At 53.4% G+C, this 22,960-nt stretch overlaps 1 protein-coding gene across 1 annotated transcript; it reads right to left on the reverse strand.

Annotated features, from left to right (window-relative positions):
- NT5C1A (5'-nucleotidase, cytosolic IA) lies at positions 1–20,651 on the reverse strand. The gene is made up of 6 exons (XM_044237899.1): positions 20,526–20,651; positions 13,937–14,104; positions 13,379–13,508; positions 11,605–11,727; positions 9,136–9,320; positions 1–7,609 (listed from the first exon to the last, which is right to left on the reverse strand). Exons 1-6 carry the CDS (start codon positions 20,649–20,651, stop codon positions 7,244–7,246), a joined length of 1,098 nt encoding a protein of 365 aa, XP_044093834.1. The 3' UTR covers positions 1–7,243.
- Positions 20,652–22,960: the final 2,309 nt, after the last annotated feature.

Genomic DNA, 22,960 nt, shown 5'->3' on the forward strand with positions numbered 1-22,960 from the left:
TTTATTTTAAAAGTGTTCGATTTATTTGAATGGCTTTTAAGAGGCAGAAGCCCATGTTGTGACGTTCAGTTACAGGACAAGCACAAGGACTGAGAGGCATCCACATGGACGATCACACAGCGCCCTTTATCACGTGACTGGGTAGCTGCTGGGAGCCAGACCGAGCGGGGGCACGGGGAGGGCTGAGCAGACCAACGAGGGGCAGAGCCGAGAAGGTACGAGCGGTCTTACCCCCTCTTCAGACGAGGGAACTCAGAGAGATGAAGAAGAACATGCTCTAACTGTTTCAGGAGGCACTTAGGAGATTTAAAAAAGCAACCCAAGGAGGTTCGCTTGTAAGGAAGACCAGGGCAGCCCGTGTTTGCAAAAGATATAAATAGACCTATAAAGATATAAATAGGGCTTCTGACAGGTAGACACAAGCATGACTACATGTAAGGCTTCACTTTCGATCTTGTTCTACACGAGGGGGTGGGCACTGAGATGCTTTTAAATAGATACCAGAAGCTAAAGATACGTGTGTTAATAAAGAACTTTATATGTACACAGTTTAAAACACACAGGGGTGAACCAGGCTATCTCTGAGGTCTCTCAGAGACCCCAGACTCTGTGATGTGAGCCTGAGGATAATATCCTCACACGCTCAGTGAGTCGGTTCTGAAGAACTCAGTTCTCCCTCTGGGTCTGGGCCAGAGGGAGCAGACAGGAGGCTCCAGGGCTGGCTTCGGCCTGCAAGATGTGTTTTGTTTGGCCCGCATGATCCTTTCCAAATTCAAAATAGTTGCCAACATTTGAAAGTCCAGATTTTTAGCTTCCCTTGAAAAATGGGGTGCGATATCTGGGAACAGCCCCACACATTCCCACACGGCAGCAACCGTGTCCGACAAAGAGCAAATGTGTGCTCCATTACCCGAAAGACCCGGCTGGCTTCGTCTCTTCGCTCACTCACATTTCCCGCCTGGCCCTGGGAGGCTTCAGGGTTTGGGACCAGGCCCAGGCATCCAGTCTGCGGTGACCTCATGATTTTCTACATGGTGGCAACTCCAAGATTAGCCTGAGGCCTTCCCCTAATTCTGTGGCAGACCCATCTAACCAGTGGGCCCATGAAGGCATCTTCACCCACAGGCCAGGAGCGTGGGAGGCAGTAACTCTATAGAACCCCAGTATGTCTTACAGGGACCACTAACTCTGAGAAGATGGGTTACTGAAAAGTTGCCAACATACTTCACTTTCATAAATTCAATCTCAACGGCATCAAGGAGATATTTCCAGATCAAGGTCAAGGGTTAGTCACTTCTGGGCCAGACTAGAACACCCAAGCAGAGTAAGGAATCCTAGCCTAGGCTGGGCTGGGCCAGGGGGGCAGGGAAGAAGGTAACTTTTCTAGCCATGATCATGAGATGACCAGGACAGCCATGGGAGGTTGGCAGGTTTTGCAGGTGTTTAGAAAGCTCCATTCAAGTCATAGCGTGAATGACTCTATCTGGATTTGTGCAGTATGCAATCTGCTCAACTGAGCACATTGGCCCTGGAACTATCAGTAGGAGGAAAGAAACAAATGGAGATGGTGAGGCAGGTGCAGCCAAAAGGGGTATCCTAGCACAGATTCTACCACTTCCTTTCCAAGTCTGCGGGAGGTAGGGCTTGGAGGCAGAGGGATGGGAGCCAAGATTTTATTGGCCAAATCTGAAAGCTGGAAAGAAAGATATGGAATTTGGCCTCAGTGGCCCCCATGCTGCACATGTGCAAATGCCCATGAGATGATGGGAATGGCCAGAAGCAGTCCCAAGAAACAGGGCTGGCCATAAATATATGGGGCCCAGGATCCTTAGTTAACAGAGATAACCATCCTGTCCACTGTACATGTACACACACAAACACACACACACACACACACACACAGAGTTATCACAGAGATATCTGCTCTGTTACACGCCCACATAAACATGGACACATGCAGCTTTCATCCTGTTGCACATGCTCATATGAATGTGTCCACACACACAGTCACAGTGGTTGCTGGTAAGAGAAATCAGCTTGTCACACAGGAAATTTTCAGAGCACCTATAGTGCTTTTAGGCCAAGCTACACAAAGGAGTCCAGCACAGCACCAAGTACCCCAGTAGAGAAAATTAACCAGTGAAGAAAACCAGGGAACGGTTGCCAATGGCGGAGTGCTGGCCTCTAGCGCCACCTACTGATGGGAAGGGTTTTCATGCTTTGCCTTGAGCTGGTGGAACCCGAAGAACAGTGACCTACATTCAAAGGCACCCAGTCTGGGGAAGCGGCCAACCCCAGGATGCCTACCATCCCCCCTCCACCCCCCCTGCACCCCTCCTTCCAGGGTAGGGTGAGACCCCCGGATTCTGAGTGGTACCGTGCCATCAGAGAATAAACAGGGCCTTGCAGAGGCCCTGGAAAGCAGAACCCCACACCAACAAGGATGTCAAAATAGGGTTCCATCTTCTGCATCAACTCCAACTTGCTAGTAGGGGCTTCTGGAATGCTGGATTGAGAAGGATTCTGAGGCCAAGTCTGGGCTTAAGAGACAAGAGTATCATGATGGAACAGTCATGTCTCTAGGTGGGACCACTTCTGCATTTGCCTTTCTTGCAGCCGATCCTGGAGACTGGGTAAACTCCTCTGGCTGCTGGGTCCCAGATTTCTCCTGATCCGCAGTTCCACCATGAGGGCGTGTGCGTAGCCCACACCCGCACAGCCCAAGACAATTGCGTTTTGACTTTCACTGGAGTTTTAGCTCTTGCTTGATCAGTAAGTTCTGGGCCAGCTAAAGCGCTCGCTGGAGCAGCCTTCATGAAGACCTTGTTCCTGCCTCCACGGAGAGCATACGGATGACTTGTTAGATCAGAGTGCTGAAGTCAACATCGGCTGCTCCATTATATCCAAAACCAATATTTAGCTAAAGCCCATTCACCTACCAGCACTTTTCATTTCCCAAGAGGCCCAGGAGGGCAATGACGAGCTGAGAACCACAAAGGCACACAGAGCAGGTGCTGAACAGCCAGCTGGGCTCAGCCCTAGCCAAGGGTCCTGCTCCCTGCCCTCACCCATCAGCTGAGGAGGGCACACCCGAGTCAACTTTATGAGTCAACAACATTTCAAATTATAACAGGCCACGGGGCACTTGGAAATGGTCAAAACCTGAAATCTGAAATCCTCCAATACCAAGGATCTGTTGTGTTCAACCTCACGGTACTCAGCTAGTGCCTATGATTTTCTGCAGCCCTAGCAATCCCCGCAGATGGGCACGGAGCCGGCCCATGCTGCCCCCCCTTGGCCGTGCAACCAGCCTCTGCCTCCAGCACTCGGGTGGATATGAGCTGGTCTCTCCCACGAAAGGGCACGCTGCGGGTGTTTGCCTCAGTCCAGGGTCAGATAAATATTTTCAGCTCCTTGGTTTCTGTTGAAACAACTCGACTCTGCTGTTGTGTGCAAAACCGGTAGGCATGGCTGTGTTCTGATGAAAGTTTCTTTACAAAAACAGGTGATGAGAGGGATTTGGCCCATCATCAGTTAAACTCTGCATGAGCCCCACACAAGGGCCTTTAGACTGGGTTCCAGAGAACTTGGGTGATGCTTCAGCAGCTCTGCAAATGTCTGGCTCTAATTTAAATTCTTCCTAGCTACTTAGGACACGATAACAGCAATGTACCACGTGTTTTATAGCAGTTTAACAGGAAGGAGGTCAGCATGCTAACTGGTGGGCAAGCCCCTCTGTCATGAAGCTTCTCTTGTGGCCTCTATGCTGTCTGGGCTGAACGGCAGAATGGCTGAGAGCCTGGGTCCCCAGGGACAGACATGGGCCCATTGCCAGGGCTGCCACTCACCAGCCGAATGACTCTGGGTAAGTTACTCTCTCTAGACGAGCAACCAGAGTGGACGATGGCCATTGAGCTAGCACAGACTCCCGGACGCCCCTTTTGCTGAATTGTGGGAAGACGGCGTTGTCACAGTGGAGGGAGGCCAGTGTAGCAGAGGCCATGGAAGGGCACTCCGGGGCTTGGGCCAGCGCTATTTCGCAACTGTCATAGAGGTATTTCCATGTGTTGATCACCAGTTTGGTGTGCAGGTGCTCACCTGTCACACCAGCTGGATATCATTATGATCCCAGATCCATCTCACGTTTGAGCTTCTCACAGGTTTTGGTTTCTCCTAGCGTTTCCTGCTCCATTCCTGCCATTCTGATTGGGCACCTGGGGAAAGGAGGGAGCAGCTTTGCGATGATCTTTGCAGTCTCAGCGCCTAGGAACAGGGCTTGGTTTCCTGCTCACTGGCAGATTTCCCTGGGTCTGGGACAGCGTGGGCAAGCACTTCCTGGGAAGCATTCAGGGGACTTGTTGGGGGGCAGAGCTATGGGCTCCAGGGGTCCAACATTTCAGGAGCTGGGATTCCCTGCCCAGTGCTGCAGTCCAGTACGGGCTGTGATGCTCACCTGGCATTTCAATCTGCCCGGGGAACCAATGCACAATGCTCCTTGCCTGGGGTTCCTCCTCACCACTGGAAAGAATCAGAAAGTGTGTCTGGCCACTGCCTCGCCTGCCCCCAGGATTCTGGCCTTTTACTCCGGCCCCCTAAAGCTTTTTTCCAGGCCCAAGATGCTCATTTATGGTTTCAATAACAGAACCAGATCCCAGTGGCTCTCACTGCCCAGGGCAGTCTGTGTCTATTACTGGTGGCTCCAGTGAAATCCACAGCTTTTACTGCCCCTTATCTTTCTCCTTCCAGCATCATATTTTTCTGCTCTTTGAAAGACCTGGAAGAATCAGGGCTGTTTATCATTAAGTCCTGGAGGCAAGACCTCTTGGTTCCCAGAATCCCTAGGGTTTATCTTAATTAGGTGCCATCTGGTGCCTAATGTACATACCCTGTTCTGGTCATGCAGACTAACACCATTCTTTGAACCTCAACTGTGCCAGCTTTTCAGGCTGCATATGGCTCTGGCTGGCTTTGGAGCCCTAGAGGCTCATCCAAGGGGGTGATTCTGACTGAGGGAAGGACAGAGGGCCTTTCATGGTTCAGCCAAGATCAAAGCTGAATCCCTCTCTCACTTTTTTTCCTAGAGGTAGTTCTTATGTCTCCTAGTATCTCTGGCTGGGCTAGGAGCAGAGGGAAGAGCTAAAAACCAGGCCCCCTGCCCTGAGGCCTCCTCTGTTGGCCAGATGGATCCTGGATGTGGATTGAAAGACCTGTACGAAGATATCATCATCACATGCCCCTCCTGTGATAAGGCAATCAGTGGTGGGGTCTGGCCCAGAAACTCAGCATGGCCTTGACCTTCCCCCTTCCCCCACTCCCCAGCCCAGCTTCACATACAGAGGGTGCAAACCCAGCCTGGCATTCCTCTTCTGGCCCAAACTATTGCTCATCTTGGAAACACTTCTGTCACTTCATTTTGTCTTCCATCCTGGATCATCTTTCTGCAACTACTACCCTGCCATACACTGCCCTGAACTTGTCCCCATTCAGATCCTGCACTGAGTCCACAAGATGACAAAGGTCAGGCCCAAGGTCAGCCCTTTACCTCCTTTTCCCGCCCTCACCAGCGGTCCAGCTCTCTCACACACACCTCCAGGCTCCTGCTCCCTATGATGGGGCCTTTGGCTTCCTTCACAAAGTGCTTGCTTACAGCTGGGATGGCCCAGGAGCCAGATAATCGGTCACCTGCCCTCTCAGATGACTGCTCACCTGTTCTGGGTCTTCCTGAGGGACCAGCCATCCCTGTTCACACCCTCCCTTCATAAAGAGAGCCAGGCTCGTTAGCAAAAAAAGAAGCGGACTCAGTAAAGAGTGAGAGTTCTCCCCTAGAAGTGGTGACAAAGAGGCTGCAGAGGCTCCTGCAAATGGGGGATTCACTGGCCCACTGCCGGGAGAGGTCACCTCATTCTGGCATCCCTTATACAGCATCCTGGTGACAGAGAGCTCAGTGTTTCCAATCATAGTCCCATAGCTGGAGGATCTTGCTAGTGCATCTTTCAGCTCCTTCCTGTCTAATGGGTCACTGCCTCAGACCAGATTTTCTCATGTCACCCTAGGCAGGCCTTCTCTCAGGGGCAAGTGGGACACCCTCCCACTTCAGCCACTGAGCTTTCTTCCCCTGCATTTGGACCCATGACAGCGAACCCCAACACTCTACCTCTTCCCCGCTGGCAAAGCTGCTTGGCAACACAGCAGAACACGGTAACCAAAGGACTGAGAGCTGAGGGGAGAGGGTTGGCAGGCAGGAACAACTAAACTTTGGCTAAAAGCAAAAGCAAAGGAGGCCCTGAGCAGGTGGTCCTGAAAGCTCCTCCTGGGGAAGAGCCCGCAGTGCCCCCTGCTGGCGGAATGAGAGTTTGTGTGCAGGTTAAGTTCACTCCTCTCTCCTTCCACAAACCCAGCTCCTGGCCGCTGACCCCCGACCGGGGACTCACAGTAGAGGAGCATGGGAAGCAGACAGGTCATCTTGTCTTGTGGTTTCCAAACGTGCAGAATGAGAGGTAGGGTTGCTGCGGAGGACTGTGCATTTTGCCCCTTTGACAAAGACCTCCGAGCCGAGGAGTCCGTGGGGGCTGAGATACAGGCTACATGCTTCTGAGCAAGCCATGTACCCCAGAGTGGATCTGGGTCAGTGCAGAGCAAGGGTCGTCTTTTTGAAATTCATTCTCGAGACAGTGTTCTCCTCTAATTGCACAAAGGTACCCTACGGTCTGGCAGCAGCCCTGGGCCGGGCAATCTTATTAAACCATGCCAATGCAGCTCCAAGAGAGATGGAAAACCACCTACAAGATGCGGGAACTGAGGCCCATGAAAGGGAGGGACTTACCCCAGGTCGTCAGTGCACGCTGCCACAGAGCTTGGAAGTCGGATGCCTTCTCTCTCAAAGCCAAGTTCTTTGCACCGCACTGAGCTAGTCTTAATCCCAAGCCCCCTTGGAGGCAGCCCGGCTCCTCTGACACTGTCACCCTCATTCCCATCAACCCACCCTCTTCCTCCCCCGAAACCAAGCTACTCTGCAATCTTACTCTTCCAGCCAGGATCGTGGCACAGTGTTTGCCCTGCGGGAGGGCTCTGCAGGGTGCTGGGTCAGTCTGCATAATTCCCTACAAGTTCCTCACTCGAGGGGAAGAGGGCAGACGTGCAGAAGGACAGAGCGGTGAGGAACTAGAAGGGTCCACTGGACGTTGGGGTGGAATACAGACAGGGATCCGTGCCCGCAGCCCTGCAAGTCAGTGAAGCTGGCGGCTCACTGCGCAGCTGGGGCTGGCTTCAGAGGGGCAGGCGACCGGGGCTTCTGGGCCACACCGTAAGGCACATGGGCGGCCACTGTGCCCATCTCCTGAGCCCCGGCTACGTGGAACATCTGGTCATCGAAGAAGATGTGTGGGCGGATCTTCTCAAGGAGGGGGCCCTTGGGCGCTCCTGCAAGGAACAAGGCCTCATCCGTCTCCAGGCCCCAGCTGCGCAGGGTCTTGAGAGCCCGGGCCCCCGAGCTGGCTGCGCTGCGTGCTGTCACCAAGTAGGTACGGATCGGGCACTCCAGCCGCAGGCCCTTGGAGTAGAACTTCTTCTGCAGCCTACCCAGCGCCTCCAGAAAGCCCTTCAAGGGGCCCTAGGAGAAGGCAAGGGAACAGGGTGAGCTCCTCTGTCTCCCAAACATTTGCCCCCTCTCCGGCAGGACTCCTCCCCAAAGCACTAGAATCCTGCTGTTTGGGATGGGAAAGCTTTCCGAGACCCCTAAATCGCCCAGCTCTGCTACACCTGCTGGGGCCACTGTGTGCGTCAGTGGTCTGTAGGTACCTCTGTCAGTCTGGGCATCCATATTGCTGTGATTGGGGCTGTCTGGGTCAGAATAACCATCCCAGGGCAACTGCTGCTACGTATGTCTGTCTATGTGCCCTGTAGGTACATGGTTGTCAGTCATGCAGCTGCGTAACTGTGCCCTTCTGTGCAATATCAGCCAGGAGGATATTTTAGTGATTATGGGATGGGCAACCTCCAATCAGAATGGACTCCAGCTGCAAACAACAGGGACAGACAGACCAATGGGTACCTGCCAAACACCGACCCTGCCCATTGGGCACAGGTGGCTCAGGATGTCACGCCCCAGCTCTCTAGGGTCAAGGGAAAGACCGACTCTCTGCTGTGCCCAGAACAACACAGCTGAAGGAGGATGTGTGAATAAAGAACCAGATGCTGATAAAGGGGAAAGCTGTATCAGTGGCTGGAAACGAGGGCAGGTGGGCTTCTAATCTTAGAGACCCCTCCCTGGCTGGGTGACCTGGAGCAAGTAGTGTTCTCCTGGGCCTCTGGCTACCACTTAGTGGTAAAACTGGTCCTGTCCCGGGTTTCCAGAGATTTCAGGAGGACTCCACAAGAATGGAATGAGTATCTGGGAGCTGCCACTACAAGCCTGCTGAGCTCTTGGGGAAAGAGTTCTGGAATTATTGCACACCCCGACTTTTGTTAAAAGCACAAATAGGATCTCCCAGGAGGTCTCTGGATTCCACCACCTCCAAACCCAGGAAATTTTCTCCAGGCTTCCTGGCATATTCTACTCTCAGGGAGACTCCAAGCAGTGCAAGGTTCCCCAAGCCTCCTGGCCATGGGAAGGATGACAGGAGGTAGGAGGGCTGGTGTGGCCCAAAGCAGTTGGGTTGCTCGAGACCCCACAACCAGTGGGGTCTCCATGCCCCCTGAGAGATTTTCCTCTCCTCCAGTAAGGGAAACAGGGGCTTCTTGAGGACCTGGGACCTGGGAGACTACTCAGAGGGGTGGGTGAATCTCAGAGAGGGGATGAGGGTTCCGGAGAGAAGATGGCAGTTTTGGAGACAGAGCGAGGCCTTCAGAAAGAGGAAGGAAGCTTCAGAGGGCAGAGGAGCTTAGAGAGAGAATGGGGGCTTCAAAGGTGGAGGATAGGACTGCAGTGAGGGGGACGAGGGTCAGTGAAGGTGGAGAAACACATTGAGGGGGCCAGGAGTCCGGTGAGAGGGATGAGGGCTGGAGGCCTGCAGAGGGGAACTGTCTGGATTCTGGGTTGGGCCTGGGGTTTGGTTCTGGGCTTGAAGTTCCAGCCAAGGGCAAGTTTAGGGGACCCGCCTTGCTCCTCTCAGGGGTTCTGGGGAGTGTATGCAGCACCTGGGCCAAAGGTTTGTTCTCGTGGGCCTTCTCGTGCTCAAAGAACCTGTCCAGCCCGTGGGCCTTGACGATGCGTTCCGACTCATCCGAGAAAAGCACAGCATCCCCATCGAAGGCCACGCGCAGCTGGCTCTGGGACACAGCCACGTCCCTGCTGGGGCTGAAGATGGTGGCCGCTGCGATCCCTAGGCAGAGAGAGGCAAGTGTTGTCTGCCTTCATCTAGGCAGTAGGGGCCCCTGACACGTGCCTCAGAGACCTGTGGCCTGCCTTTGGCCCCCTGCCCCAGCCTCTCCCAGGACTCAGGGCGAGACTAATGGGGGCTCATACTCAGAATATTTAAAAACTGGTCAATAAGAATGGACAGCGTCTTTTGCTTTGAGGAGGGCTCAGAGGGCCCTGGCCCATGTCAGGGTTTCCCTTTAGTTGCTGCTTTGTGGGAAGGTCGAGGATGGTGTGTGTGTGTGTGTGCCAGAAACAGAGGTAACTCAGAGGACTCAGGGAAACAGCTGTTTACCAGTCAGTATGGAGAAATTTCAATTCCTTAAAATCTAGTAAGGTCGTGCTGGTATGGACCAGCTGAATGTCAATCCTGACCGGAAGGAAGGGTCCCCCAGGCCACTGCTGTCCTTCGAGCAGATCCTCACAGGCACGGTGGGGCTGGGCTGGCCTGGCCTCAGTTACTCTCTACTGTTGATTTCTGCAAGTAATCAGCACTCTCTCTGGACCAAGGTAGAATTAAGGGTGTTCGAGCTCTGGAGCTGGAATCCCAGGCTGAAGTCTATGGGTACCCCCAGTTCACTGCCACAGTGGCCCTAGGTATACCCTACTCAGGGTTCCTTGAGGCAGTGTCAGTGATCAAAAAGGGCAGAACCAATGCCATCTGACCATGCACAGACTCTGCAACCCTGGGCTTCTCCAGGAGTCAAGGATGCCCGTGGGAGCCCAGGCCCCAGATTGGAGCTGCACTGGGAAGCAGAGAACCAATGCTAGGAGGCTGGAGGCCTGGGGCTCTGTTGTCTACTGGTCATCTCCCAAGGGCTGCTTCAGCTCTGCTCTTGGAACTCCAGGCTCGCAAGGGCTGGGCTAGGGCAGAGGTCCTGGGCGGAGAAAGCAGTGTCAGGCTCCGGGCAACTTCAGCAGCCAGAAGATGCGCCCGGGCAATCAGGCCGGGCACCTTCTCGGTGCCTGCAACACGGGAGCCAAGAGGAACCAGGACCACCCAGCTGGGGGCAGGGTCTCCCTCCTGACCATCCCCTGCTTGCTATCAGACACTCAAATTACAGATGTGGAGAGGCACGCACTCAGGCCAGTGCCAAGGGCCCAACCAGACCAACCAGAGGGTGTGCTATCTGCCTAGGGAAATCGCTTCCGGTTTCTGGTTAAAGAAAGCCTCTTATAGCCCAAAACAACACAGGGGAGTGAGGCATTGCGAGGTAAGAAGCCAGGCTTCTAGGCAGGAGACAGCATGAAAGAGGGAGAAAACAGTGGATATTTAAAAAAAAAAAAAAAAGTAGGGCACCTGGGTGGCTCGGGTTATGATCCCAGGGTTCTGGGATGGAGTCCCGCATCGGGATCCTTGCTCAGGGGAGAGTCTGCTTCTTTCTGTGGCCTTTCCCCCACACCTGTGGTCTCTCTCTCTCTCTCTCGTGGGTGCTATCTCTCTCTCTCTCGCATGTGCTCTCTCTCATGTGTGGAAAAATAAATTTTTAAAAATCTTAAAAAAAAAAAAAGGTGAATATATTGCCGGTTGATAGCAAAACCTGCCGGGAGTGTTCGGCCTGAGGAGCCCGCGTGGGCAGTGCGGCAATCCTTCCTCCCCTGTGGGCCTGTTTTCTTCCATGAGCAACAGGGATACACACCGGAGAACCAGGACTGTGGGAAACAAGGTTCCCACAGTTTAACCCTAAACTGACAGAGACCCTTGACAGAGACCCACGGAGGGAGATTCTCTTTGTCAGCCCTTGCGGCTGGGTCTCCTAACCTCACCCCAGCACTGGCCAGGCCGGCTGCTGGAATGCCAGCCGTTTCCCAGACCCCAGGGCTCAGGAGGAACTAGATACTGACCTTCCTCCCCACTGGCCCAGATGGGCGGCAAAGGCTGCTTTTGGTCACACAGGCATCAGAACTACCGACCTGGAGGGTTCTTAAAAGTGAGTAGCCTTCCAGGCTGTAAGGAAGGTTTCCACGGGAAGAGAAGGCTGGGGAATGCTGATGAGTAAAGGCATCCTTACCACGGGAGGGCGGAAGGTGGCAGAGTGGAATAGAAGGGCAATCAGTGGAACAGGTGGGCCTTAGTCTCAGTTTACCTGACAGGTCACAGGAATTAAGGAAGGCACTCCCTTTCCAATTACCACAGTAACCCCTAGCATCTGCTTAGAGCTTCAGGGCCAGCACCCCCCTCCCCCACCCGCAACCTCTGCAACCCTTTTGTCAGACTCCCCACATTCTCCCTCCTCAGCATGACTCACCTTCATCAATGGCTTCCCGCACTTTCTCCGCATCAGCTGACAAGTAGAGGTTGGTGTGATAAGCCTTGAGGTAGCAGATGGGGCTATTCCCACCTGTCATGCAGAACCGCTCAATGAACAGGTCTGAGGAGGAGGCAGAGAGCACCGAGGTGATGCCTGAGTCAACCCTCAGGGCCTCAGAGGGGTCCCTCCGTGTCCAGTGGGCTCCATCTTGGCTCTGAGTGGTGATGGGGCAGCAGAGCGATTCTCGGAGTGATTGTAGGCCACCCTTCCCCCTCCATCCTTCACCCATGAAACATGGATGACTAACCAGGAGTGACCGCCTGGCCCACGGTAATGTGCTCTGGTCAGATAATCACACTACTGCTACGGAAGGTGGGTGTCCAGTCAGAGGCTGGCCCTCCTGGCCATAGCTGATTGGATAGGGGCAGACTCCTGACCCAAGCTGGGCGGCTCAGATCCTCTCCAAGCCCGGGCTGATGGTCACCCAGTACCCCTGCGCGCAGCGGCTGGAGTGGATTTGCCGGTTGGTAAAAGGCTGCTGCTCTGGGCCTACTGAGTCACTCCATCACTACTACCCCAGCCCCTCATGGGGGACAATCCACAACAGAAGGCCTAATTCCTGGCGCGGCAGGGCCCTGCTCCGGTACTACGGCTGGTGTCTCTTGATCGCTCCGTGCCTGTGTCCTGAGGTAGTTAAATATTTTGAGTATCATTCTGCTCCCGGAAATTTGAAATGAGGATTACGAACATGCCACCAAACTCTGTTGGTTGCTTAAGACAAGGATTTGTAAACGTATAAATTTTGGCCATATTCAGGAAAAGCAGAGAGACCGAGTTTGGGAAGAGAGATGTGGGGAGGGGGAGGGGCTGGAAACAGACAGGCTGAGAGAAGCAGAAATAGGGGCTCACCTGGCCCGGAGAGAAAAAGCCCAGGAGAGATTTCCAGTACTTGGATTCAGGCTGCTCTGGGCCCGGTTTTACTTCCTGCCCTGTATTTCTAAAAGACATCCTTTTAACCTAATAAGATTCTCGCCAGCGTAGGCTAGCTTTGGAGGGTGTGTTACTTTCAATCAAGAGTTTGGATTAAGGGGCGCCTGGGTGGCTCAGTGGGTTAAGCCTCTGCCTTCAGCTCAGGTCATGGTCTCAGGGTCCTGGGATCAAGCCCTGCATCGGGCTCTCTGCTCACTGGGGAGCCTGCTTCCTCCTCTCTGCCTGCCTCTCTGCCTACTTGTGATCTCTGTCAAATAAATCAATAAACTCTTAAAAAAAAAAAAAGAGTTTGGACTAAGACACAAAGTCCCTTCACTCTGGCAATTGCACCTGCTTCTCCTAGCAGCCTTGTAAGGCCTGTGAGCCCCGTTGGCGATAGAGAAACTGAGGCACGGAGGCAGCAGGTGCTCTGCCCAATACAACAGGGCCTATGCAGTGGTGTGCTGGCGCTGGCCTGCACCAGCTTGCAGGAGCCAAAGGTTAAACATTCAGGGATTTTTTTTGTTTTTTGTTTGTTGTTTTTTTAGCCAGTTAGAGTGTCCGACTATAGATAACTTGAAATCAGGCACCGAGGGATATTCACACCCTAAGATGACTATGTTACAATCAGGGGTTTTGTTGTTATTTCTTTTGGTTTGTTTTGTTTTCTTGAGGAACCAGATTACCGGCATACCTCTGGGCTTCAGGTTCTAGCTGGTATTACCTACCCCCTCCCCAAAGGAGCGGCCCCATCTGCAAGCATCCGGTAGGCGTGTCCCATGGCCAAGCCCCTGATGCTCACCGTAGTGGTTGATACTGTTGATCAGACGGACACCCACTTGAGCATGGTTGTTGGTCACGAGGACGATATCAAAGATGTCCTCACTATCGGGGTACAGCTCCCGCAGCCTCCTGTTCACAGCCTCCAGAGCCTGGATAGGAGAGGGGACCCTCCTGCTCAGAACCCCAGGGACTGACATCTGGAGTTGGTAGCCAGCGTTGGGGAGGAGGAGTGAGCTGGGATCCAATGTGGGTGGACAGGGATGGTCAAGGGCTGGCTGTGGACGTGGACTGTCTCATCCTAACCTCAGCCATTGCGCTGACTGATATCTGCACAGGGGCACCTCCATACAGGGTGAGTGGGGGCCGAAATCCTGCCCAGCTCCACTCACTGAGCTAGTGACCTGGAGTGGGGTTGCATTAGCGCAGGGGACAGGGAGGCTTCTTCCCACGATGGCTCTGTCCCCTTGTCAAGCCGCGTTCCTGCGGGCTGGCATCTACCCAGAGGAGGCCCCCTTTCCTTATTCAAACCCAGGAGGGCTTTTTTCTAATCCCCACAAAAGCACTGCATGGCACCTACCTTCACAAAAGGGAAGGCTGGCCCAGGGCTGAAGGGCTCGTTCTCGTGCTCCAGCTGGTAGCGTACATACTCCTCCACGCCCTGCTCCGTGTAGATGCGCTGCTCCTCGTCCATGCGGAACAAGGCTCGGGAGGACACAGCAATGGTGACAGCATTCTGAGGCTTGGGCTGTGAAGTTGCAGGAGGAGGGCTATTACTCCCACTCTCTGAAGCAGGTCTCCTGGGCCAGCCTCTCTGGGTGCCCAGCTTTGGGCAGGGGCAGACCTGGGTCAGGACCCCTTCCCTGTGGGACCCAGCCGGGACCTGAGGGAGACGGGGGCTCCCTGCCAAGAGAGCATGATCCAGTGGGAGGACATGTCTTCAGGGAGTGTACAATCTCGTGGACCATCTGGACACAATGGAAAAATGAATACAGTGCCTGTAGCCAGAGTGTGACTGATGCTCGAGATGGTCTCCAGATGATTTCCATTATAACATGAGAGCTACATGCCCTGTAGGAAGAAATGGTGCCCAGAAACATGGTAGTTATGTAAGAAAATTCATCTCCAGCCCAGATCTTTCTCCTGAGATCCAGGCTGATATATCTGATTGCCCCAATTGACTAACAGACACTCAAACTTAACATTCCCAAGTTTGGATTCCCACCACCACCTGCACCTCCAAACCTGGTCTCCCATCTGCCTCCTCGTCTCAATGCTCAGCACCATCATAGACTCAACGTGAAGGCCAAAACCCAGAAGTCAACCTCAAGTCCTCCCCGCTCCTCAACTCCCCTCCCTACACCAGTCAATCAATCAATCAATCACCCAAACCTGTCAACTCTATAGAATCCATCCACTTCTCTGTGCCTTCCCTGCCAGAGTCCAGTCCATCACCATCTCCCATCCTAGGTCATCCATATTGTTGTTAGGGGGTGTTCTCAAGTTCACATCTGATGATGTTCCTCCCCCTTTCAGTGGTAACTGCTCCTCTCAAACTCTATTCCACAGCCTTGAGTATGGAGTAGGAAGCCCTTGGAGACAGATGCCTACCTCTTCACACTGTCAACTTTCTGCTATCCAGCTTTGCTTGATCTGACCTTTCTCGTGTCTGAGTATCATTTCCTGTCTGTCCCTGAGCCTTTGCACATGATGTGCCCTCTGCCTGGCTCTTCATCTAGCTAAATTTCCCCCCAACCTGCAGGTTTCAAACTACGTGTCCCCTGCAGGAAGACCTTTCCTGCTCCTAGTCATAGATTCCCTACCTCTCCCATAGATTTCCTTTTTTAATTAAATATAGCATGGCCCTAATTGCTTATTTATCTATTTCTATTTCTAGACAGAGTCCTGGGGAGGAAAGAGGGACCATGCTTAAGTTTGGAGGGAACATAAGCCAGAACTATCTTGTTCATTCAGAGTATCTATAGTGCTTTAAATTGTGCCCAGCACCTAGTAAATGCTCAGTAAATTTGTAATGCTCCTGAACTCTCACATAATATATTTCAAGGAGAAACAGTATTTGCTATGACAGATTTAACATGACCTAGAAACTCCAGGACAATACCCTAATCTGTTCAGATTGCTTGACATACAGTAGGTGCTCCGAGAATGGCTCCGAGTTTTCTATAGGTGCTCTATTGTGTTGTTTGTTTGTTTGTTTGTTTTTGGTTGATGCAAATTTTACAAGCATTTACTGGTTCTTTGCTCCATGTCCCTGGGCTCTGCCTGGGAAGTGGTTCTGGCAGTGACAGGGCTCCTGCCCTCAGAGTCACCTGCTGATAAGGAAGAAAGGCAGGTAAACAGAGACACAAAAGGGGATGGCATGAGTGATAGGACACAAGGGAAAGCAGAGTCTTGATGGTGGGTTCACAGTAGGCTGTCACGGGAAAGGAGGCATTTGTGGGCAGTCCAGAAGGAGGAATCAGGTAAAGGAAGGTATCAGGAAGTGAGCAAGTACGCAGTGCATTCACAGAGGTGAGCAGAGCCCAGGGCAGGGGGCGTGAGTGCCGATAAGTCCAGAAGAGTGGGCAGGTGCTAGGAGGCCTTCCCCAAGGCCCAGGAGGGCCTCAGAACTCCTTCACCACCCTCGGTGGAATAGAGAGAGACAGCAGCTGGACCCTTAAGAATCCCTGGGGAGGATCAGAATGTGGGGGTGACTCCCACTTTGCATGTGAGGAAACAGAGGCTCAAGATGGGGGCAAGATTCATAAATGGACCTCAAATTCAGGCCTGTTCCTGATAGCATTGCAGGCCATGTACCCAACTCCACTGCTTCTTTCTGGAATCAAGCCTGGGACCCAATCAGTGGGTAACATTGAGTGATTACCATGTGACAGGCACTGTGCTGGGGACATGGCAGGAAACAACACAGACAGGATCCCTGCCCCCACAGAGCTTATGATCTGTCCCTAAGCAGAGATTTGTGCCACCCTTTCGAAGAGCATTATCCACTAGAACTTTCTGTGATAACAGACACGTTCAGTCGCTTGCAATGTGACTATTGAGACTGAGGAATGGGATTTCTAATTGTGTTTAATTTTAATCAATTTAAATTTGAGTAGCTATGAATGGCTAGTGGCTAATGAAGCTTTAAACCTCAAAGCAGTAAATGGAAGACCAAAGAGTTCCCCAAGTGCATGCAGTAAGTCTCAGTTTGCCTTTGACTTTGACCCCAACAAAGATGGTGTATCCAGCCAGCGGGGTCAGGGAAAGGCGGTGGCAGGCAGGACAGGTGCCTCTTCTGGGGACTCAACCCAGGTTGAGCCACCCCTGTCTGTGTGATCACGGGTTGGGGAACTCCCAGCCCCCTTGGCAACTGTGAGCTTTCAAGGAAAGAAGGGAAAGCAAAAGCAAAGGATAGAGGGATGGCCAGGGATGGTAAGTGTGGGTGGGGTTGGTGGGTTGAGGAGACCACTCTTATAAACCCAGGAAGCCTACTGGCCTTCAGAATGGAGACTGAGTTTGCCCCACCTGCTGGGCTTACTTTCCCAGGGACAGGCCCAACACCCCATCAAGGACAGAGAGCCAGCTGCCCTCCTGGCCCCTTCAGTCAGATTCCCAAGCCAGCCGCTCCAGCCCAGGCAGCCAGCCAAGGTCTCACTCTTTTCTTGCTGTCCCATAGTCTCTGCCAGTCTTCTTCATTCTGGGTCCCCTCTGGTTGAGCTGCTCAGACCCCATCCCCTCCCATCCCACTTCTGGCCATCACAAGAAAGATATCCTAGTTGACTTGGCCCTAGGAGTCTCCACTTCCTTCTTTTACAAATGGGCAAGCAGACTCAGAGATGGACAGAGTATCACTCTAGGTCACACAGCAAAGTCAAGGCAGATCCAGGTAGGTAAGATCCCTAGGCTCTGGCCTCTAACCTGGCCTCTGTCCACATAGCAGCATCCCCCCATATACCCTTCCTAGATAGCTTCCAGATGTCCCCAGCCCCTTCCATTTCAGCCACTTCCTTGGGACACTTGCCCCAGGGACCCCTCCCCTTCCAGATTTGGGAGAAATGGTAGGGGAACACCATGCCCCCAGAATGAGGTTTCTAAGCCGCAGGGCTCTCTTTCTCCTCAGAATGGGGGTCCCCAGGGAAGAACCTTTCCACCAGCTCCACCTGCTCTCACATTGTACAGGAGGGTAGGGTCTTGGGGCCCAGAAGGCGTGAACTGCTGTGAGAGATACAGAAAGAGCGGCCTCTCCAGGCTCCAGCAGAGTTGAAGGGACAGGTATAGGGCTGGCCAGAGCTGGGGAGAAGCCAAACACCTGGAGACACCCCTGGGCCTAGCTGCAGAGGGAGACCACCCCTTCATGTGTTGTTAGGCATGGCTAGGAACAAACTGTTCCTCCAGAACACAAAAAGAAGTCCCGATTCCAGACTGGGAAATGGGTCAGGGGGGACCCTTGTCCTAGACAGGGGACTCAGCCTGGGAACAATGGGCTCCAGGGAGCTGGGGTCCTGCCAGTTCTCTGCCTTCCACTGGTGCTGGGGGGCAGGTGGGGGATTAATGGAGGAGAGCCAGCCTGCCTGAGGAGTTCTCATTTAGACCGACATGATTCTGCCTATTGGGCCCAAGTAGGGAACACAGCCAAAAGCTGTTCTTTTCGAACAGTCTTACTGGGAGAAGAGCTGCTGGAGGAGAAAGGGACAAGATAGGTCTGGACTGAGGAGTCCTCTGACCCCATGAGGTGAGGGGCTCCTCTGGGCCATCAGGGCTTAAATATTTCACTCAGGCTCCTGGGAATGAGACTAGGCTCTAATGGGACCCAGGAGGCCTAAAGCCCACAAAATAGCTTGTGGGAGGAGGGGCTACTGCAGGAAGGCGTAGAGGCTGGGAGGCTGCCAGGCCCCTTACCTCCCAGAGGCCCGTGAGGCGTCAGGGGTCATGACTGACAACTAGGCCTGAGCTCCCTGGCTTCATGGTCCTTGAGGGGGAGATGTATTGGTGAGGGTCTACTCGCCACTCCAGCCCCAGTGTCCATCTCCTGAGCCATGGCCATGAGATCAGTCAAGGTTCCCCCTCAGGCGGGGACCAGCTCCTCATTGATCTGCTTGCTGCTGGACTCACAGTCTCCCATCCACTCCCCAAGCAGCCCCAGAGTGATCGCGCTCAAATGAAATGGGACCAGTTAATATCCTGCTGAAAAACGGTTTTCATACTTTTAAAAAGGTTGACCTTTTGTTTCCATGGACTTCTGGGTAGAACCCCAATATGTAAATCAGCTAGTACTATAGTTTATTAGCATACAATTATTTTACTAGTTTACTTTTTGATTCCAATGTATTACCTGTACATGATCTATTTCTTATAATGTCAACCAATGGAAAGAGCACGTTTGTGTAAGTGATAAATTTGAACCTAGGAATTAGGCTGTCGGTGCAGACTTAAACGTCATCTCCTAGCTAATTTGCTCCTGTGTTTGATTGGTTTGTGCACAGTATTAGAAAGTCCTGAGTCCCATCAGTAAGTGGTTGCAAATCGCAAAAAAAAATTTTGTTTTCTGTTAAAATATAAGCCTCAAGATACTTGGCAACAATAATTGCCAGCAAACTCAAGATAAAACAGTTCCTAGGGAAAGATTTGTCTTGAGGTTTGCTAACGAGAAACCAAAAGACAAACCAAACAAAACAACAACAACTAATCAACCTACAGTATTAAATTAGTATGTTGGTGGTACTGAAGGTGCTAAGATGTCCACATAACACATTTGAGTGAATGGAGTTTTATTACACATTTAATTGTTTAAGAGGTAGTTGGGGAAAAAAAAAGAAAAGAAATTAGATCCGCATGTGTGCAGACCTCCAGAAACATAGGGCCCCAGTGGAACCTGGTTTTAAAACCCCTAACCCCACTGACAACCCAGGCTCCTGAGTATGGCATTCAAGGCCCTATGTGGGTCTCTGGCACCTGACCCATGTATCTCCCAAGGATCCTGCATTCTCCCACCCAGTATCAAAGACATCCTCAAGCCGTTTGCCCATCCTGTTTCCCAGTCTGGCTGAGAAATGCTGCCTACTCAGCCTTTAAGCTGAGCTCAAACGCTGCGTCTGCAAAGCCTTTCTTAGTCTCTGTCTGCAAAGCCTTCCTTAGCGGGCAGTCTCTCACTCCTGTATGCTCCCTCTGGACCATGTAGGGTCTTTCATCTGAACACTCACCCCGGCCAGGGTCTCCCTCAAAAGTCTCCCTCAGTGCACCGTGGGCTCCTGAGGCAGGGACTCAACCAAATTCATCTCTCAGTCCCCACTGCTGAGCAAGCAGGACCTGGAGATGCTGCAGGGAATGACTGTTGATAGGGTGGGCCTCCTGGGGAAGGGCCCTAGGAGGGAAGCAGCAGGCTGCTTTAAGGTCAGGCTGGAACCTTTCGGAGGATGCCTCTGGGCCAACCTCCGTTCAGCCCCCTTCCCAAGCTCTGAGATCTGGGAAGCAGCAATGAGCAAGGCCCAGGGCACAGCGGGGACATCAGGAATCTGTCCGATTGGAAGAGGAGCTCTCTTCACTGTGTGAGTCTCCCAGACCACCACGGGAGTCACGGAGATGTTGATGCCCACTGCGACGGGACCAGAATCCGGAGCGCAAAGTCCAGTGTCGGGAGCCCTGAACGTAGGGCGAAGATCCCAGTGCAGCTCCCTTCCCTTAGGACGCGGACAGCGCAGCCCCCGGAGCCCACAGCGCAGGGCCGTGAGCCAGAGCCCGAACGCAGACTCTCGGGTCCGGAGCCCGATGCCCCAGATGGCAGAGACCTGAGCGCACAACGAGGAGCCGGGTTTCCCGGGTCAGGTTACCCCACCCTGCCCAGGGCGCTTGGGCAGGCGCCGCTGACCCGCTGTGCCAACAAGTGCTGTCCGCGAGCCCCTGGCTGCGGGCTCTCGGAGGAACTGGGCTCTGAGGACAGCATGGGGGAAGGGGGTTCCTGGCGTGGAACCCGAGCCCGGGGAAAAAAAACACCGGCGCAGAGCTCCCAAAATAAACGCGAGCCGGTGCCAAGGGCCCGGCACATTCTGGTGCTAAGGATCTGCGTCCCCTCCTGGAGGCCTGCCGCGGGTCCTTCTCCAGAGGGCTTACGACCCTCCCTCAGTGACCCCTCCCCTGCCCTCCCCCCCGTACCCAGGCCCTGCCGTTACCGATTTGGGTTTCTTCTTGGGCGCGAGGTTTTCGTAGAAAGTCTTGGTCTCCTCCCAGCACCGGGCCGCCGCGGTCTCTGCCCCCGGCCCGGGCTCGCGGGGCTCCCGGAGCTCCCCGGCTTCCATGATCCGGCTGCCACCCTGCCGGCCCGAGCTGGCGGCGGCGGGGACGCGGCGCTGACAGGAATGGGCTGCAGCAGGGAGGCGCGGCCGGGGAGTGAGAAGGGGGCGGGCCGCGCGGGGAGTGTGCGCGCGCGAGCCGCTGGGGGTGGGGGTGGGCGGGGGATTGTTAAACTCGTTCTCCGCTGCGGGCGGGTTTGCTGATGTTGGATGTGTCCTGTGGGGGGGGGGGCAGCTGAGTCCCCAAGTGAATGTGGGGGTGGGGGGTGGTGACTGGGGAGGGTTTGGCCTTTCGGGCTCCCAGGAGCACCGGCCCTGAAGCGGGGCTTGCGGGCTGCCGCGGATTCGGGATTTCGGGGATCGTGTACTTCGCTGGTGCTTAAGGGAGGTCTGACAACTTTTCCCCCCAGGATGGTGATCCTTAAAGGAAAAAATGAAAAGCTAGCTCCAGTCGCCAAAAGCTAGCCGGCGGCCGCTTTCCCCTCCGGTGCCAGGACCCTGGGAATCCGATTGGCAGACCGTAGTCCGTTCTGCGGAGGGAGAGGTGGCTGTGGATGGACAGCTCCGCCCTTGAGCTGGATTCTGCTCCTAGCCGGGCGCACAATATACGGCCCGGATAGGCAGCTATTCCCCTCTAAGGCCGAAGGACCTTTAAAGTCGGTGGCGAAACCAGGTCCCCACAGCCTGGCCGGGGACCCACACCAGGAAGATACCCAGGGACTCTGAACCCAGGTTCTTGCTGGCTCCTTGACGGCCAGTAGGGGGCTCACTCTCACAGGGTCCACCTGCAGAGGGAGGGTAGAAAAGGAGCTTGGTACCAAAGACTATTGGACCACCATCCTGGAATTCCAGGGCACTGTCCCCTCTTGGTGCAGAGCCCGGGGTGCAGCCATTAATGCCACCTGTCCCGGAGTACAGGTCAGGAAGCAGACAAGGGGCATCTCTGTGTGAGCCTAGAAGTCCGCACAGGTGGGTGGGAGCAGCAGGAGAACATACTGGCTTAGCCTGGAAGGCATCTGGCTGGAAGGGGGTACAGAATGGAAAGATATGCCCAGCCTCCACCATGTTCTGGGGGGACCAACCAAAGCTTTGTGGGAGGAAGGGGGAAATAATAAAATTTGGGATCGGGGTAGGTATATTTCTTCTTCAGACTTGATAGTTTCCATAGATGGCTCCAAACCCTCTCTAGTCTGCCTACCCTCTGGCAATGTGACTTGCACAGAGATCTGGGTGAGCCTCAGCAGGCTGCGGCCATGTGCAACATGAGGGTAAGAAGGGGCAAAAACTCTATAAGCAGAATTAGCCAATCAGCAGAGAAAGATGGAAAAAGCTGTGCAGAGGGCAGCAGCGATCCCCTGAAAGAGAGACCATGCTGCCTTGGCAGGGAGCTGCTTCTGGTCCAGACAGCTTCCCAAGTCTCCACCTGAGGCCGGGGAATAATGTTCATCACTAAAGTCCCGTGAGATTCTCCACATCACTTCAACTAATGCCTCCCCAAAGTTGGTGGCTACTGGTTTTGTCTGACTAGCAACCCTTCCCACCCACTTCTCCTACAGCTATCCTTTTGGAAAAGATGGGTTTGGAGTGTGTGAGTCCACTTAAATGCAGACTTTTTCAATAAATACATTGAAATAAATTATTCAGTAAATATATATATAGTGCCATAAATATATTTTCTCTTTATGGTTTTCTTAAAACAATTTCCTTTCTCTGGTTTACTTTACTGTAAGAATACAGTGTATAATGCATATAACATAAAAAATCTGCGTTCATCCACTAGTTCTCAGTAAGGCTTTCCATCAACTGCAGGCTGTAAGAATGAAGTTTGGGGGCAGTCCAAATGTATAGGTGTGTTTTTTGAATGTTCGATGGTAGGGGGTGGTCAGTGCCTCTAATCCCTGCATTGTTCAAGGGTAGTTGTAGTTCAGGAGCCTGGCCTCCCCAGTCACAGGAGTAAGCATGTGAACCAGACCTGACCAATCGGAAACCCTATTTCCCTGGACATAGCAGTTGAACAAGGAAAGAGCCTGGGACCCCAGCTGAGCTACCCGCCTGTGCTCTTATTTAGGGTTGCTGGGAGATTTGGCTCTTCTCTGGGGTTATTAATTTGGGGCAGCGAGAGCTGGGAACCCATCTTTCCCTGTGGCAGGCAAAAGAACGTGGGAGAAGCCCATACAGAGCAGACAGCGAGGTCACAGAGGTAGAGAAGCAGAAGTGGAGAGAGGAAGAGAGGATGTAACACTGAGCCTCTGGCCTCAGCAGTGCCCAAATTCCCAATTATAGGAGCCAATAAGTCTCCCTTTTTTCTTGAGCTT

The sequence above is a fragment of the Neovison vison genome, chromosome 2, assembly GCF_020171115.1.
Source record: "Neovison vison isolate M4711 chromosome 2, ASM_NN_V1, whole genome shotgun sequence".
In the NCBI taxonomy this organism is placed as follows: domain Eukaryota; kingdom Metazoa; phylum Chordata; class Mammalia; order Carnivora; family Mustelidae; genus Neogale; species Neogale vison.

Coding starts and splice junctions, on each gene's coding strand:
- NT5C1A (XM_044237899.1), bottom strand. CDS start 20,651: ATGGAAGCCGGGGAGCTCCGGGAGCCCCGCGAGCCCGGGCCGGGGGCA. Junction 11,728..13,378: donor CAACAGTATCAACCACTACG/GTGAGCATCAGG, acceptor CCTCCTCCTCAG/ACCTGTTCATTGAGCGGTTC. Junction 9,321..11,604: donor GCGGGAAGCCATTGATGAAG/GTGAGTCATGCT, acceptor CTCTCTGCCTAG/GGATCGCAGCGGCCACCATC.